Source organism: Punica granatum, chromosome 2, assembly GCF_007655135.1.
Source record: "Punica granatum isolate Tunisia-2019 chromosome 2, ASM765513v2, whole genome shotgun sequence".
NCBI lineage: Eukaryota > Viridiplantae > Streptophyta > Magnoliopsida > Myrtales > Lythraceae > Punica > Punica granatum.
This window is the reverse complement of record NC_045128.1, coordinates 7,139,216-7,155,810: the sequence shown is the minus strand read 5'-3', so window position 1 is coordinate 7,155,810 and position 16,595 is coordinate 7,139,216. Positions and strand designations below refer to the sequence as shown.

Here is a 16,595-nt window from a genome sequence, read left to right as displayed (position 1 = left end):
GATCTTTGGAGATGATTCTATACTACAATTTGGAAGACCTTTAGGACACCCTTGCACCTGTTGAGTTATGGAGCCTGAAATACTGTGAATCCGGGTCGAGATCGGCGATCCAACTCGCCGATGAGCTGGCTGGGGGTTGCAGGGGGGCAGCGCCCCCGGCCCATGTTGCGTTCGGCCCATTGGGGATGTAATTAGGGTTTGTTCCCTTTATAAATAGCCGTTTATATCTTTTGTAACCCTAACTCAAAAATAGTGATATACCTGGCTTGGCGGCGCTCCCAGACGTAGTCAGAATTACTGACGAACTGGGTAATCAATTTCGTGTGTCCCTTTTGCTTTTTCGTTCATATCGTCTTCTACTATAGTTGGAATCGCAACAGCACCCGCGTCTGAGCCAAAAAAGATAAGTCGGTTGCTCACAAAAGCTATCCAAACCAGAACAGTCATAACTGACACATCAAAGTGGTAGTAAATGACATTGTTTCTTATCTGCTGAAAATCTTAGCTATTCACCGGCGACACACTTCTGGGCATCGGCCATAGTTTAATTGTGAAAAGCAGTCTCAATTAAGTAGTGAATATATTATATGTTGTTTCTCCATATATGAAAGTCCTTGAAAAATGAATAGGTTGCTTGACAATGCCCATGGCTTGCGACTGATGTATCTAAAAGAACAGAAGAATTTTATTAATAAGATGATTGTTACTCACATACATACCACACTGAATTAATTAAATGGAAATAACCAGGTAATGACAAAGAAAGAATTGAAAAATGAAATGTCTCTGAAGTATCTGCTGTCATGGTCTTCAAGCCATGTTGCACTCAGGGGGAAGGCCCTGGGGGAACCGCTTTGAATCGTTGCAGTAATCGTTATCATGTAGTTCTTCTTCACCCACTAGAGCCTCTCCTGATTAGTTGCGTCAAACTCTTCAGAAAGCCAGGCATTACTAGAGCTGCTTGATCCCGTGGTAGATGAGCAACAAGAGGCCGAAGTTGAAGAAGACCAGACGCAGGCATTGTCATCATTGAAGTTCCGGTATCAAGCCATGAAAGGAGCGTTGGACCAATCAGTCCTGATGAGGCGCCCTCTGGTAGCCCAGTCATCTGCGTTCTGCAGGCTCAAGTATATTCTTATAGGCTGGTCTTCTGGGAACGGGACTCCCATCGACTCAGCATCTATTCCATCCCAATTGGAGCATTTCGAAGATAGCTGCAACGGAACACACAAAGAAAAAGACTAAAGATCGGTAACAGTATCAGGAAATTGTCAGACAAAGTATAAAGAATTTGGGCATCACTTAGGCGACTAATTACATAGTATGCGGTGACAGTGCTGGCAGAGTTTCCCGGGGCGAGCTTGAGCTGCATATCGATCTTCCCGAACATATACTCGTTCTTGGACTGAAACCCAGAGCCAGAGAGGCCTTGTCCAGGGGACAGAGTCAACAGCTCTCCGTTGTTGAGTATCTTAGCTCGGCCATCTCCCTACGTAATGTCGAACTTATCGTAGATGTTCCCGGCATGGGCGGATACTAGGACGTCCACTACAAGAAAGATGATGAGTTTGGAAAATGGACACGAGGAAGAAGCCATGAATTCAAATAAGTGGTGCGAGAAAGTGTGTGAAGGTCTCGATTTGGCAGAACGCAAGAGAATACGAATTTTGAGTCCGATATAAGGAAAACACGTCTCGATTTGCTCTGTTTGTGAAGGTACCATCAAATGGGAACATTCAAGGATGTCTGAGGATGCCTAGGAAAATATTACACAATAACCATTTGAAAAATCGAAACCGCGTCTTTGTTGTTTATTTAATAAGGCAAAGGTTTGGTAATGTTGGACGGTGGAATTTACTTGACAGCTATTTATATTATGAAGTTGCAATTTTTCTATTAAATAATCAAATATTATTATTAATTAATCAAAATACTATTCATGGCCAGCTGACCTCTCGATCGACCCTTCCTTCCTGCTTCCGAGTTGCCTCGCAGCTCTTCCACATTTCAACTATAAATACGACTCTCCAAGGCCACGACACCCATCACTGAACCCTTCAGGAATTCTTTCCCATACTTCAGTTCGGGCAACCGACTTCGCTACAGAATTTCCGACTACCGTAACATCAATCCATGGCTTCTTCTGTCGATAAGCTCAGCGTTCTCCTCCTCCTTATAGTTAGCTCTCTAGTGGTTGCTGCCTGTGCCGGGAACTTCTACGATAAGGTCGACGTTACGTGGGGAGACGGCAGGGCTAAGATACTCAACAACGGGGAGCTGTTGACTCTGTCCTTGGACAAGGCCTCTGGCTCTGGGTTTCAGTCCAAGAATGAGTATATGTTCGGAAAGATCGATATGCAGCTCAAGCTCGTCCCTGGAAATTCCGCCGGCACCGTCACTGCATACTATGTAAGTAGTCGCCTAAGTGCAGCCAAATTCTTTATATGAGTCTGTTGCGTATATCTTCAACTGTGTCCTATGTATCAATCTTGACACTGGCACTGACGTTTAGCATTTTCCTTTTTCGTGTTCCTCTGCAGTTATCCTCGAAAGGGTCCAATTGGGACGAAATAGATTTCGAGTTCCTGGGGAATCTGAGTGGTCACCCGTACATCCTCCACACCAATGTGTTCAGCCAAGGGAAAGGAAACAGGGAGCAGCAGTTTTATCTCTGGTTCGACCCGACCGCCGACTTCCACACTTACTCCATCCTCTGGAACCCGCAGCGCATCATGTAAGCGAGAAAAACTCTTCACAAACAGAGTGTTCCTCCTATACGTCTTCTTTTGCTTATAACTTAAACTCATTTGCTCGTCGATATGTCAACAGATTCTCGGTAGATGGAACTCCAATCAGAGAGTTCAAAAACGCCGAGTCGATGGGAGTCCCATTCCCAAAAGACCAGCCAATGAGAATATACTCAAGCCTGTGGAACGCTGATGACTGGGCCACCAGAGGAGGCCTCATCAAGACTGACTGGTCCAGTGCTCCTTTCACGGCTTCATACCGGAACTTCAATGATGACAATGCCTGTGTCTGGTCCTCTTCGACTTCCGCCTCTTCTTGCTCTTCTACCACGGGTTCGAGCAGCAATGGTAATGCCTGGCTTTCAGGAGAGCTCGACACGACTAATCAAGAGAGGCTCGAGTGGGTGAAGACGAACAACATGATCTACAATTACTGCAATGATTCGAATCGGTTCCCTCAAGGCCTTCCTCCCGAATGCAGTATGGCTTAGAAAATCATGCACGTCCCAATACCAACTGTATTGGCCTGTTTTCTTTCTTTAATTATTGCTATTTTTTAATGTTGTTATCAATCCATTCAATTCATTCGATCACGAATTTGTATGTAGCAGTTGATTCAGTAATGGAATTCTTTGATTCGTTTTACGCTAGCACATTGAAATCTCTGTATGAGCGGTCCTTTCCGCGATAGTAGTTTTGTATCGATCCCTTCGTTCGTTATAATATAGCGATCAAGTCTCCCGTAAAATACCATATCATCAATACTCAAAGCCATTTGGCCAAATGTTAATATAGCGATCAAGTCTCCCATAAAATACCATATCATCAATAGCCATTTGGCCAAATATTAACTCGTCTTCTAGACAGTGGCTAGCAGCGAAACAAGTTGGCTCCCGTCCAGACCCAAAACCTGGTCGTGTTGGACGGCCCAGAGTGGCTGGCAGGCAAGGTTGCTAGCCTATTTGGCCGCATCATATGGTCTTTCCAGGGGTTCAAGTAGCCAGCGAGCCACCCAGACTACCCCTACTCAGAGATTCTGTTACTTGCTTCATGCAAAAATAGAATCTAACAAAAGAGGCAAACAGTTACAGGCAATTTTGCGGAATCGACAGAGAGGGAAAGAAGCAAAAGGAAGATTTATAGTCAATCCCTAAGAAACAGTTATCCACTTACACAAATAGTCAGAAACACAGCAACTGGACGCAATGCCTAAAATCAGCAGACACGAACAATAATGGTGATAACAATGTTCCCTGACTTACTGAGTATATCACAGGCAATCACCTCCCCCGAAGCCCAAAAGCAAACATCCAATAAAATAGTAGGGAAGTTCAGAGACTAACACAGGAATAAAGAAGTCATGAGCATCTTATGCGAGACAATCTATGGCAGGGGGTTTCCAATTACGACAATAAAAAGAACTTACTGTACAGACATCTGTACAAGCAGATCAGACTCCTCCCGTGTTCCACGACGTGGGATAATTAGCCAATCTCCCATTATAAGCCCTTGGAATCACAGAGAGTTGGAGAGGAGTCCCCGGGCTCACTCGAGTTAATGGAGAGCTCCAGCTAATCTGAGTCAGAATTGTAATGCTCTATTCGTCTAACTCAACAATCTGGGCCCGCCTCTCAGCTGCTTTCTTCCGAATAAAGAACCCCCACCGCATCGCAGCCTTAATCTTGAGCCATCCCACAACAGCCTTACCTGAGCGGGCCCGATCCTCATCGAATGGCTGTGGAGATGGCATGTAAGCAGGGAACCCAAACCCATCCTCGGGAACGCTGATAGAGGCATGGCCCCCCATACTGAAGAGCCGTAGCAGATGCTGCATGTCCTCATTCTCTAACATCTCATGACTCCTCAGGCGGATCTCATCTTCAGTCAAAAACTCCATGTCCGTCTTATCGCGGTTTCCGGACCAGTCATCAAACGGGTTCAGATTAGATGATGAGTGGATCGATGAGCCTGTGGTCTGGAAGCCTGATGATTGTGGGGGACCAAGGGCTAGTCCCACATTGTTGTCGGTCCTTGAACTTTGCAATTGATTGGAAGTGCTGACCAACTGGTCATGGGGGGCATACGAGATGCTGGGGAATTGAGGACGAGGATTCGATGCGACAAGCTGCGACTGGTTTGAGTATCTCGTACTCATATCCTCATTATAACCTGAACGAGAAAAATAAATAAATTTAAGTATTGGCTGTAGGCCTAATGTTGAAAGCTGTACGACATGAAAAAATAATCATCAGAGAAGAATGCATAGCACTTCAAGAGATGTCAAAGAGAGCAATAAACAATGACAAAAGAATATAGATAATCATTGGATTGCACCGTAAATGATGTGCTTGCAATGCAAGAGTGGAAAGTTGTCTTTGTTTTCCAAGAAAATGAAAGATAAATGGAATGAATGCATTGTTTATGCAAGCCAATAGATTTTCAAACAACTTACGCATAAACCTCAACAATTTTCCTATAGCTAACTAGTGAGGCACAACTTTCTTTTCTATCCATCTCCATTGTTTACCTTATCTTGTTGCGACGAAATCCTAAAAACCAAATTAAAATGAACAAAATGAGGAATCCAGTTGCCTTGTTCTTAGTTGATTGTTTCATCAAATCAAGCACATAAGTGGTTACAGAACCATGAGAGATAAACATGGAAGTGCTGAAGTAGATGTAGAGCCGTAGTACCTCCAACAGGCAAACTTGAATCTGCCGAAGGCTGCTCAGCTGAAAATGGGACAGGCAGTCGTGGTAACTGTAGCTGTTCAACGGTATTGGGATACTCAAGAGCCCCCATCTGAGGTTCATTCCGAGCTGACCTCCTAACCTGCTTGAAATTTAAGAGTGACTTGCCATCATACTCTATTACTTGATCCCAATTTTCATAAGCTTTTTTCACCAAAGAGTCCACATAGACCTGAAAGACAAAAATTCAAGTCAGCGGTTTATAACTTCCAAAGAGATCAACTGAAGTAAAAGACACCTACATGGACCTTAAAAAAGTTCACATGCAGAACAAAAATGCAAGGAATCATTCGATTAAATTTCATTTTGCATATCTCACACTCACACTAGAAAGTATCAAGAAGGTAAATTAAGGCTATAGTCTATCCCAGTAAGAGAACATTATCGGTGATTTATCATTTTATGGAATGGATGAAAATCAAGATTAAAGCAATACTGAAATATTACTCTAATCACAACTATCAGAGTTAAAACATCACATCCGCGTTCCACAGAAATAACACTAAAACTATATTACCACAAATGTGGCGAAAACTGGTTTATATTTCATATATGAACATAATATCTATATCTGCTCACCTTCTGACTGTCGGAAAGAGAATCAGAAGAATAATACTGTTCCCCTGCTATAAGTCCAGTCAGCTCATATATATTGTTGAACACCACTCCAACACTCCGATTATCTTCAGGATGATAGATATAAAGCTTCCCACCAAGGACGCACGTCTTTGCATGTTCCAAGAGAGCATCCCACATCTTGTTTGACATGCCACTACCCAGAATCTGCTCAGGAACCCAGAACAGAATGTATCAAGAACACCTAAAAATAAATAATTTAATAATTACATCGACTCCCCCGAAGAATACAAACTCACGTTCCGTAACTTCTGCTGATCCCTAACAACAAGCCGGAGGAAGTCTTCCACAAAAAATATTCCCTGACTGTTTAGCCTCTTGTGGAAGGACCCATCCTTCCCAATCTTCTCCAATCTCCAAACTTCATCGTTAAGTGCAGGTGGGTAGTGTTTCTTGTACACTGCCAGTAAAAAAGAAGGGATTAGAAACAGGCGATGCAACGAGATAAGAGGCAGTGGTTAATGAAGAAAAGAGATACACATACATTCTCCTCTGTGATCTTTGACAGTAAATGCTTCAGTCTTTGCCTCACGTATACGAATACCCTCGCAAAATCCTGGTGCCACTTTCAAGCCCAGCCGGAACTTTCTGCTCCTAATCCAACTTGAGTTATCCGTAAATGTCAATTCCCCAAGTGTTCCTACCCCTTCCTTCAGAGTCACTTGCAAATCCCCAGTCAACAGGGGCCTCTTTCCTTCACGCTCTTTAACCACATGGCTCTCAAATTCTTCAAGAGTCCACCCTTCTTCTTCCTCATTGTTGAAATCACCTTCAAGTACCACAACATCCAGTTTAACTGAAGCTTCCGGTCCAAATGTCACAACATGGCCAGTGTTCGCGTCAATAAGAACCACATGGATTGCAGCACCCTGCTCCCCCTCCACCTTCCCTCCCGTGAAAAGAGGAAGAGACAGACGTGATTGAAACTTCAATTGCAAGTTTCGTCCATCTGGACCTTCAATTCGCTTTGGAGAAGCTCTGAAATTTCAAAAGGCCATTATAAGATAATGGAATAAAACAAACAACACGTTGTGAGATGATAAAAAAGAGATACTTATGCTCACAGGAAATATGACAGACAGATTTGTCAATTCAAATAATACCATTGGTACATTATAGATTCAAATCTACCATTACCATCCCAGAGAAAACAGCACAAGCCACTATTTAGAGAAAAAATACACCACTGACCTTCCATTAAGTCTTGGAGTACCTAACTTTGCCAAAGCACGTTCAACCTCTTCACTGACCTGTTCAGATTTAAGTTACATCTCGTAGAAAAAAGAGAATAACATGCACTCAAAGAGAAAATATTTGGCTATAATACACATACAGGATTCAGGAACCAATAAGGTTTGTAGTAGCAAATATCATTGATAAAACAAATTTGAAATTCTCTGAAGCTATTGAGTAAGTAGATATCCAAGGCAGGAGATAATAGAGAGAGAAGTCTTACAACTCTGCGAAGAATGGGCTCCAACGAAGAGCACAACTTCTGCAAACTATCAACCTTGAGAGCTTCCACGATGACGCTGCATCACAGTTGAAATTGAATGAGATGACAGAACACAAGCGTGCACACATAACAAATGATACAGGAATAGAAGGTTTTTGAATGACAAGTTGATCGCTTTAGCTATAAACATAAATATTCTTCAAACAGCAGGGGCTCAAATCGATAATATGCTGCATTGTAGCAGAATTTTAACGAACCACCAGCTCATTTATGGGAATTTCTGTGTTTATGGCACAACTATTCAGTTATTGCCTAACTGAATACCAGGTATGGTGGACTTTAACAGCTATAAGTTGCAGAATATCCCTTAAATCAATCGCAACAGGAACACAACCAATCAAGCAAAGGAGCCAAAAGGCATCTAAAAAACAAAATACCTTGCAAGAGCAGGTCGCTTTCGCTCCGGCTGCTCCTCTTCACTCTCCAAGCTTCTTTTCCCTCTATTGTTCATAGAATCAGTCCTCTCCATATACCTAGTCTGCCTCTGCATTGCTTCTGGATCTGCAAAAACACGCACACAACCCTTTTCAACAACCCCCGCTCGGAAAATTCATCCAGCACCAATCAAATGAACCACAACTCAGCTTCCGGACCTCGAAATCAAGACGATTCAACCAAACTGCTTAATTAAACTCACAATCCGCCAAAATGAATCTCTTTTTTGCTGACCACGCAAAAAGATTGACTTTTCATATCACTTCCCGAGATATCAATCCCTGAACCCTATACGACAGATCTACTCACACTCACCGCCAGATTCAACTCAATCAACCACGAACACCGCCTCCACAACTTCACCAACCCGCACAGTATCACACTAATAAAAAATTGAAAAAAAAAGAACAAAAAAAACCTAAATTAGCACCAAGACGACTCACAATCTCCTCCCCTCCGACTCCACCAACACCAAACCCCAAAAGGGTCAGCGGCAAGTAAACGAAACAGCAACAGGAAGTCAAAGCAGCGCCGGGAATCGGCCAATTGGAGTGAGATTCAACACCCAGCCCCGCATCCAGGAGCTGAACTGAACCAGACACTCCCCGGAAACAGATCAAAATCTGTCAAATTGAGAGCGGGAAAGCGAGGGAGATAGAGAATCTGACCCGGCGGCGACTGGGGGAGAGAGAGAGAGACCGGATGGAATTCAAGCAGAGATTTTCGCGAGAAAATCGGGTTTGTAATTATTCAGAGCCTTTTTCTTTTTTCTTTTTTCTTTTTTTTTATTTTTGGGAAGCCGGACTGATCTTTTTTCCGCTTGTGTGAGTTTGCGTCTGCTCAGCTGCCATTTATCGCCGGATTCCACTTTGACGACTCTTGGCTGGTGGTTGGGGCTGATCCTCTGCTCCGGTCCTACGTTAGTCAACGTACGCAACTGCTGAAGCGTCCAGTCAATTATTATCTGTATCTCTTTTATTAAATTTATTTAAGTCGAACTGTATTTTTTATTTGCAAGTTATAGAATGGACGCGTTTTTGTTTTTGTTTCTTTTCTTTCCATTTTGAGATTACTATTCACCTCAGATTATTATTATTATGGATTAGTCCCCACAGATGGATAATAATTACGATGTAACTTTTGTAATAATGAGGTGGTCTTTCAGAAATTAAATGAAGTCATCGGTTCGAGTTTAGAAGGCTCGTAATAATCTCATGTTTCATTAACTGATGATCTCACATGCTGAACCGAACTCTCGGTGCTTCAAGCTCCTTCGAAAAAGGCAGAACGGTTGGCAATCAACAATCTTGAAAAATATTTTAAAATGATGAGAATTAATTCATACAGACGGATAATACATTCGATATGACTTTTGTAATAGTAGTACCAGTCATTCGGAAATAAAATAGAGTCATCAATTCTAGTTTGGAAGGCTCGTAATGACCTCGTGTTTCATTAACTGATGATCTCACATGCTGAATCGAGCCTTCGTAAATTACGCTTCAAGCTCCTTCAAGTTCGAATCATGACAGAACAATTGGCAAATGACAATCTTCAGAGATATTTTCGAATGATGATTCTCGTAACTTTTGTGCCTAGATTATCCTGTTAGAATGTTTTTTTATGAAATGCTAGAATTTAATTAAATGAATGCCATTTTTTGGCAAAAAGAAAAATAAATATTTTGAGAAAGTATCTGGATATTGCGAAACGCTATTTCCAATCGATAATAGTGGACATAATTTATTTTTTGGCTGTGATAATAATGGACTTGGCTCCATGCCTAACTTGCGGCCCCATGCCTAACTTGCGGCCCCGATCATCTGAAAGGCGAGTAACCTGCAATCCTGACCGTAGGTTTCGTCATGCTTCGAAGTCTTTTAAGTGGGAGTACAGTTGCCATGTCACTCCAGATCGTTCAGCTTTCCTTTTAAAAAGGAAAAAGGAAAAAAAAATGTTACGGATATATGTGATTTGATTCAAGTAATTGGGTACTTGTTTTCTTAAATAAAATATCGGACTCGAGTTTTGTGAATGAAAAAAAATTACGTCGTGAATGTTTTAATTTTTAGTGAACCAATTTAATTTGAAGTAATTGAGATTCATTGAACTTTTAAATATTATAGTATCGGAAAAAATTCATTTTAGTAGATAAGAAGAAAATCTTTTAAACGAAAGGAGTACACGTCAGGTGTCACAGCAATTATATACGTCAGATATGCCTCTCCCTTCCCATTGTCAATCCTTTTCTCCTTTAGTCCTCGAATAAAAAATTTATTGAAATCGAACGAAAAACCATCTTTGCAACCGAAAGAAAAATCCAACAGCTAATCGTAGCTCACTCGACCGAACTTCGGTCTGAGGAGGGGACGAGTCGGAGTTCAAACACGGGCCCCAGGTCACAACCAACGAGGCTCAATGCTCTCTTGAAATCGTGACCCCTTGGGCTTTCATGGACTTTGGAGGCAGGGACCGGGGAGTCGTCACCATCGAACTGGAAACGGAAGATAGATAAGGACAGTTAATATTATGGGCGCGACTTGGCTCGACCAAGTTCGTTGTGCTCTCATCGAACTGCTCAAGATTACGAACGAAATCGATTCGAGAAGTCATATTCCTTCTCTCCTGCTTTATTTTTATAAAAATCATCGGCGATAACGATTAAGACAAGAAACGGATAAACAAGTCTATCGTTACTGCCACCATTACGTAAGATTCTGTCAGTTAAATAATTTCTTAATCATCTTTTATTTTGTCTACTTGACTATGTCCACACATTACCTACAACGGGAAAAATATCAATACTGGTCTGGTTTGAATAATGCAATTAGTATGCCATGGATTAATCAACAGATTGATTATATCGATGCTCTCTCGTTAGCTACGCGAGAAACCGCACTATAATTATTTTTATCAGATTAACCAAATTGCAATCGTGATGTACGCGATGTACATTCCGAGTAAGTGGAGTCCTTATATTAATAGATTTCTCGCGTTATTGACTGTCTAATAAAATGTTTGCTCGGATAGACGATACCGCCAAAAGAGCGTCCAATCGAAGACTAATCCTCCTAGTGACATGAGCTTATCGATCCCGACAGATTCGGACGCACTTGCAAAAGTACGTATTATTTCGCTGCCAACTAACTACTAACTGAAACTCCGGGCTAGCTATAGAAGATGGCAGGCTTGATTCTTATTTGAACCAGAGCATACTACGAGCATACCTTCTGAAATTCACTTCTCTACCACAATGTCCATAACTTCGGCTTTGCTCTGAAGCCGATGAAACTGTTCGAGATTTCGGCATAGTTTAGTCGGCATTTGAGAGCGGATCTCATGGGAAGTGCAGGGACCGGAAATGATATAAACGATATTGCCCGGAGGCCTCAGGTCACGTCTATTCCATCGCCTCAGAGCATCAGAAGATGTCTCGTTGAGTATGGGGAGCCATACCTGCATAAACAATGATTATATGCCATAACTGATAAAGGAAACGATAACCGGCTTTATTGCCTTCAATTCGGAGTTCCATGAGAAGAGGGCTCCTGAAGCAATCACTCTATGAACAGCTGAGCGATTGGAAATCCAGTTCCCGAAGTAATGATTGTGTTGTTGAATTGAGGGAAAAGTAAAGTGGAGTTAAGTTGAGTATGATTTAGTAAACATAAGTTTGCATGCATTGATGCTCATCATTATGAATAGGCGACATGGATTGTGCAAAAACTGTTCAAAAAATGCTGGTGGAAGTGGAACATCAACCTCTTCGAGCAGCTTCCCTTCCAGGTTTAAGTTCGGGTTTGAACCATATGATGGCTTTAGCAGCAGCTGTGCACACCATGGCATGTGCAGAATATGAAATGGCGTGCAGAAGGACATCTAGCTACATCAAGATCAAGAAATTGAAATTTTTGGGTCCAAAGAAAATAACCAACTAAATATTCATGACAAGGTTCGCCTAGAGATGATCATCACACCTTGGAATCGCTACCAAATGTGTTATTACAAACATTCAATCAAAGAGATAGAGCATTAAGTTTAATATTCTGCAGAAATATAAATCCATAGTATGTCATTACAGTTAAGTTGAATGGATGGTAACCCAAACCAGTTTGCTGATGCCAAGTCTACCTTCTCAATTACGTTACTGGACCTACTCCGTCAAGCGGTTCAGCCCAAGAAGCCTCTCCGAAATTTGTCCGAAAGATTTCTCGTCATGAGCAAAAGATTTCAAGTACACTTCAATGCAGTGAATGAGAAGAAACAGAATTTTGAAAAGTCTTGCCACTTTCGTATTTAAGCCCGTCGAAATTCGAGGATGAACAGAAAGAGATGAGCATATATATATATATATATATATATCAGAAACTCTAATACTTGTAATTATCTGTTGCCAGTGCATGTAAGTTCCAACTAGACAATAGCGTTGCATATTTTTCTAATGCTAATATCAGAAATTCGAGCACGAGCATACTCGATCTGGATCAATTATATTATTTCTTTTATTCAGTCACTAAACCAAGCCACAGGGAAAAGAGTACCCCCATGGTAGCATCCTACACAGAATTCGACCCGCTAAATGAGTCAGAGCAGAAAACCAAACCGGGGGGGAGTACGGAGCTTAACAGGTACATCAGAAAAGAAGCTGCTTGGCATCTTCGGGGAAAGGGAAGGACCTCAGGCGACCACGTTCCATGTCGAAGACTCCCATGTCGAGATCATGGACCCAGTTTATGGGATCAAGAAAAGATACGCTCACACTTTAAAAATATTTATTTATATATTTTTCGGTTACAAATATTCTAAATATCTAATAATGGGACTCAAATAGTTTCATAAGTATCGAACTTAGGATCTCTTGGTCACCATGCGAGAGGTGCGCCACTGTGCTATACCCTCTCTGGATATATATATATATATGTATTTGATTCAAGAAAAGATGCAGGTGAACAAATTAACTGGTCAAGTTACCATTATGGAACAACCTTAATATTGGAGACTTGAGAGGGTAAATTGGAGGGCTTCTTCAGGTAGGATTCAAGATTTGTTTGGAAAGTACCAAGAATGTGTCTTCACAGTAAAAATTGGTACACTTTGTACGGTGGTGCATGGAGCCCCAAAGACCGACCCATTGCTGCCCCCCCCCCCCCCCATCAATATCAAAATCATTAGCCTGATGACCTCCCGTTGCAATTGCGATTAAGGGTCGTGATTTATTGAGTATCAATTTGATTAAATGCGGGGTTGGTTTATCCGTTATCGGTCGATTGATGATCGCATTGGTGGTGCATGATGGACAGTGACCTTCGCTCCCCTTTTTGTTTTCCTATTCTTGAGTTTTTTTGGTGCCTCACGATTTGTCCTAATCCCTTAATAAAAACACACGTGCAAACGTTGGACCCAGCAGGACCTGGTCGTTTCTCTCTTCGTCTTTTTTCACCCACAATGATTCTAACGACCCCGGCATATTCTGCCATGCGGCATTGCTGGTCGAAAAACTCCTTCAAACTCCGGTCCTCCGCCCCCGTCCCCGGAGGGACCTCTTCCTTGACCACCGTGGGCAGCAGGAGCAGCAAGACCGTGGGGCGTGGGATCAAGGACCAGAGGGGGGGGAAAAAAAAAGGAGGAAGCAGGCGCCCAGAATACTCAGCTCCACCCCGCCATTTCGGTCGCAGGGGTGGCTGCTGCGAAGGCCGCCGTTCGCCGCCACCAGGGCCGCAGACACATTGACATGTCTCTCTCACTTATCTTTCTCTCTTAATTCTCACTTTTGTTGAGCCTCCTATTTGATTTTTTATCTCTTTGCAGTATCTAAACTTGTATTCCAAGCTTACTTCAACTTCATGACAATACTTTTTCGGTAGTGATCTTTTCTATCAGTTTTGTGAAATTAAATTACACATTGATGGTGAATATACTTGAGCCTGCTGAGCCTGCAATAGAGATTCATCACCGATGTGGTAAGTTGCTCCCGACTAAATTTCGCAAAATATTGTATTCCCACTTTCTTTATCTCGAGTTTCTTAATAGAGTTGTTTCTGCCAGTATCAGACCCTGATTAGTACAATAGTAGCATTTTATCGTTCGACTTCACACCTTACGATACATAACACAATGCTTCGACCCCATCTCTACTAATTTTTCCTTCAACATCTTCTTGATTCACCATAGGAATATTGTCATTGTTGCTTATATTATGGAAGGTTTTTAATTTATGTTTAATACAGATTTTCATTTTGACTAAAAAGATGTAAGAGAAAGCATATGGCTACTAGAAGAAACTTTATTCCGCAGCATCGTAATTATTCCCCAGGTGTGTGACAAGATATATACTTTGATACATGTACATTGCAATTATATTTCATCATAATTATATACATTTTGGTTCATATTGTTTTAAATATTAGAAAAACTTCAAGGAAGTTGCCCGAGAAGACTGAACTTGATGAATTGAAACTAATATTTTCGAATTAGGCCTGGCGGTCCATCGTACACCCCACCAAGTCATGGTCTCAATTGGTTCAACTGTACTCAAAGACCGGCTTGACTACTTCTTATATTTTAAATAAATTACAATTATTGAAATGAATGCTATTAATTACAGAAAGGAATTGGAAATTATCAACCTAATTGATAATATTATTTCATTACTTCATGTTTCTTTTCATAATATTATAATTTTTCGACCAAAAGGTTAAAAGAAAATTTTCGACCATGGTAAGCTGAATTTTCATCTTTAACATTGTCAAAATTCACATGATGTTATATCATGTCTTACGTTAACTACAAACATCAATTGGAGAAAAAAAAATTATAAAAGTTTATGCTTGAAGAAAAGCAAAAACTTGAAGAGCAAACCTTCAGAAAAACATAATAGACATACCATAAATAACCTCACTAGCATACGAAAAATAATATTTGTGACCTGCGATATAAAATATGATAAAGATAATATGTCTCATATATATATATATATATATATCAATAAAGAACTATTATCTTATTCTACTGAAAAAAGAACTATTATCTTACTGATTTTCTTTTTGAATAGCAGCATTATGGAGATTTTTTCATAAAAAAATTTGACTTTTAAAAGTATCTGCAAAATCAAGAAAATAATGGTGAATCTAGTATATCTATATTTTAAAAAATTAAAAAATATTTTCCTAAAGAATCTCAAAAATTTGTGAAAAGAACAACTGATCTCACAAATTAATATTTATACGTTTAAAACTTTCTGAAAAATTAAAATTAAAATGTTAGCTTTTACAAAAAGATAAAAAAAATTGAAAAAATAAAAGAAAAGGAGTGAAAGGAGTTGAGATTGATTTATCATAGTTTTCATACTTTTGATGTCAAGAATTTGAAGTGAAACAATAAAGAGCAAAAAATCTAATTCAAAGACATAATTGAAAAACTCATCTTCATGTTCAATTTTAATTTGTATTGAGGAAAACATTCAAAGCGAAACATGTTTTATACACAGGACAAAGAATGAAATTCAGTGAAAAAGAATTTTTTTCATAAAAACATATAGGTATGTACATCAATGATAAAAGAAAAGAAAGGTGAGATTGGTTGATCACGGTTTTCATACTTTCATTACCTTTGAAATCAAGAATTCAAAGTGAAACAATAAAAAGCAATAAATCAAGTGCACTTTTGTTGCGATAAAAGATATATGCAAGTGCACGTTATCGAACAAGTAATAGAGTCTCACAGAGACTGATCAAGACCTCATTAAGTACCAAAACCATCACAACTAGCTTTTATCCAAACGATCAATTTTTGACTAGAGGATAAAACTAAATCTGAAAACTAAACATAAGCGATAAAGTAAACACGAATAAAATCGATGAAGATGAATTTAGGACTATCATTTTCTCCTAGTACCTTATACATAATCGATTCTTCTCTTTCTATCATATCAAATTCATAAATTACTACACATAGGGTTTTATTATCATTCTACCCCTCTTCTGAGCACCGCAGAAATGTGCTCCCCGTATCAAATTAACTGCAGCAATTAATAAGCGAGAACCTCTTAATCATCAACCCTAATTGGCTACTTAAGGCGATCAAGTATATTCCTATCCCTCCCACAAATTAGTCGGTTTTCCAACGCAAACCAAACTTAGCCTATCCTATCCATGGTGTATTTGTAACATAGAATCATCTTCCGAGCTCATATAGATTTCCTAATCAAATATACAGAGATCAAAATAAGATGGATTGGACTGGCAGAGAAAGTATACAGCGCTTGTGCTGCAGAATACAAAACCAAAACTTTCTGCTCCTTATTCTCTCTCTCACGGCCCTACCCTTCTCATTCTCCCGACTCTCTCTCTCTCTTTCTTCCCCTCTTGTTCCTCTGAATCGGGGCTGTCGGACTCCGAGCAGATCAGCCAATCAGGTGCTCCATTCGGTCAGGCACCTGCGTTCGCGTGCGTTGCTGATCAGCAAATACCCCTAGATCACGGCAGATGGACCTGCAGACCGCTTCGACACGA

General features: G+C 40.6%; 2 protein-coding genes and 1 pseudogene across 4 annotated transcripts; 1 reads left to right on the top strand and 2 right to left on the bottom strand.

The window, feature by feature from the left end:
- Positions 1–678: 678 nt before the first annotated feature.
- Positions 679–1,734, bottom strand: LOC116195061 (annotated as a pseudogene).
- Positions 1,735–2,031: 297 nt separating this feature from the next.
- LOC116195060 (probable xyloglucan endotransglucosylase/hydrolase protein 23) lies at positions 2,032–3,400 on the top strand. The gene is made up of 3 exons (XM_031524031.1): positions 2,032–2,409; positions 2,541–2,734; positions 2,830–3,400. The coding sequence occupies exons 1-3, from the start codon at positions 2,134–2,136 to the stop codon at positions 3,236–3,238; spliced, it is 879 nt and encodes a 292-aa protein (XP_031379891.1). The 5' UTR covers positions 2,032–2,133; the 3' UTR covers positions 3,239–3,400.
- Positions 3,401–3,864: 464 nt separating this feature from the next.
- On the bottom strand, positions 3,865–8,920 carry LOC116195059 (calmodulin-binding protein 60 B-like). 3 transcript variants are annotated; one of them, XM_031524028.1, is made up of 9 exons: positions 8,754–8,920; positions 8,028–8,151; positions 7,591–7,666; positions 7,326–7,384; positions 6,619–7,112; positions 6,374–6,534; positions 6,078–6,281; positions 5,442–5,670; positions 3,865–4,916 (listed from the first exon to the last, which is right to left on the bottom strand). In XM_031524028.1, exons 2-9 carry the CDS (start codon positions 8,138–8,140, stop codon positions 4,345–4,347), a joined length of 1,908 nt encoding a protein of 635 aa, XP_031379888.1. In that variant the 5' UTR covers positions 8,141–8,151; positions 8,754–8,920; the 3' UTR covers positions 3,865–4,344. The 3 variants fall into 3 exon arrangements, with proteins under 3 accessions (XP_031379888.1, XP_031379889.1, XP_031379890.1); XM_031524029.1 differs by lacking the exon at positions 8,754–8,920 and adding an exon at positions 8,529–8,725; XM_031524030.1 differs by lacking the exon at positions 8,754–8,920 and adding an exon at positions 8,244–8,437.
- Positions 8,921–16,595: the final 7,675 nt, after the last annotated feature.

Excerpts from the sequence above, each read along its gene's own strand:
- LOC116195060 (XM_031524031.1), top strand. The coding sequence starts at position 2,134 with ATGGCTTCTTCTGTCGATAAGCTCAGCGTTCTCCTCCTCCTTATAGTT. Across the intron at positions 2,410-2,540 it reads GCACCGTCACTGCATACTAT|TTATCCTCGAAAGGGTCCAA; the intron begins GTAAGTAGTCGC and ends GTTCCTCTGCAG. Across the intron at positions 2,735-2,829 it reads TGGAACCCGCAGCGCATCAT|ATTCTCGGTAGATGGAACTC; the intron begins GTAAGCGAGAAA and ends ATATGTCAACAG.
- LOC116195059 (XM_031524028.1), bottom strand. The coding sequence starts at position 8,140 with ATGCAGAGGCAGACTAGGTATATGGAGAGGACTGATTCTATGAACAAT. Across the intron at positions 6,282-6,373 it reads ATCAGCAGAAGTTACGGAAC|ATTCTGGGTAGTGGCATGTC; the intron begins GTGAGTTTGTAT and ends GTTCCTGAGCAG. Across the intron at positions 5,671-6,077 it reads CTCTTTCCGACAGTCAGAAG|GTCTATGTGGACTCTTTGGT; the intron begins GTGAGCAGATAT and ends TTTGTCTTTCAG.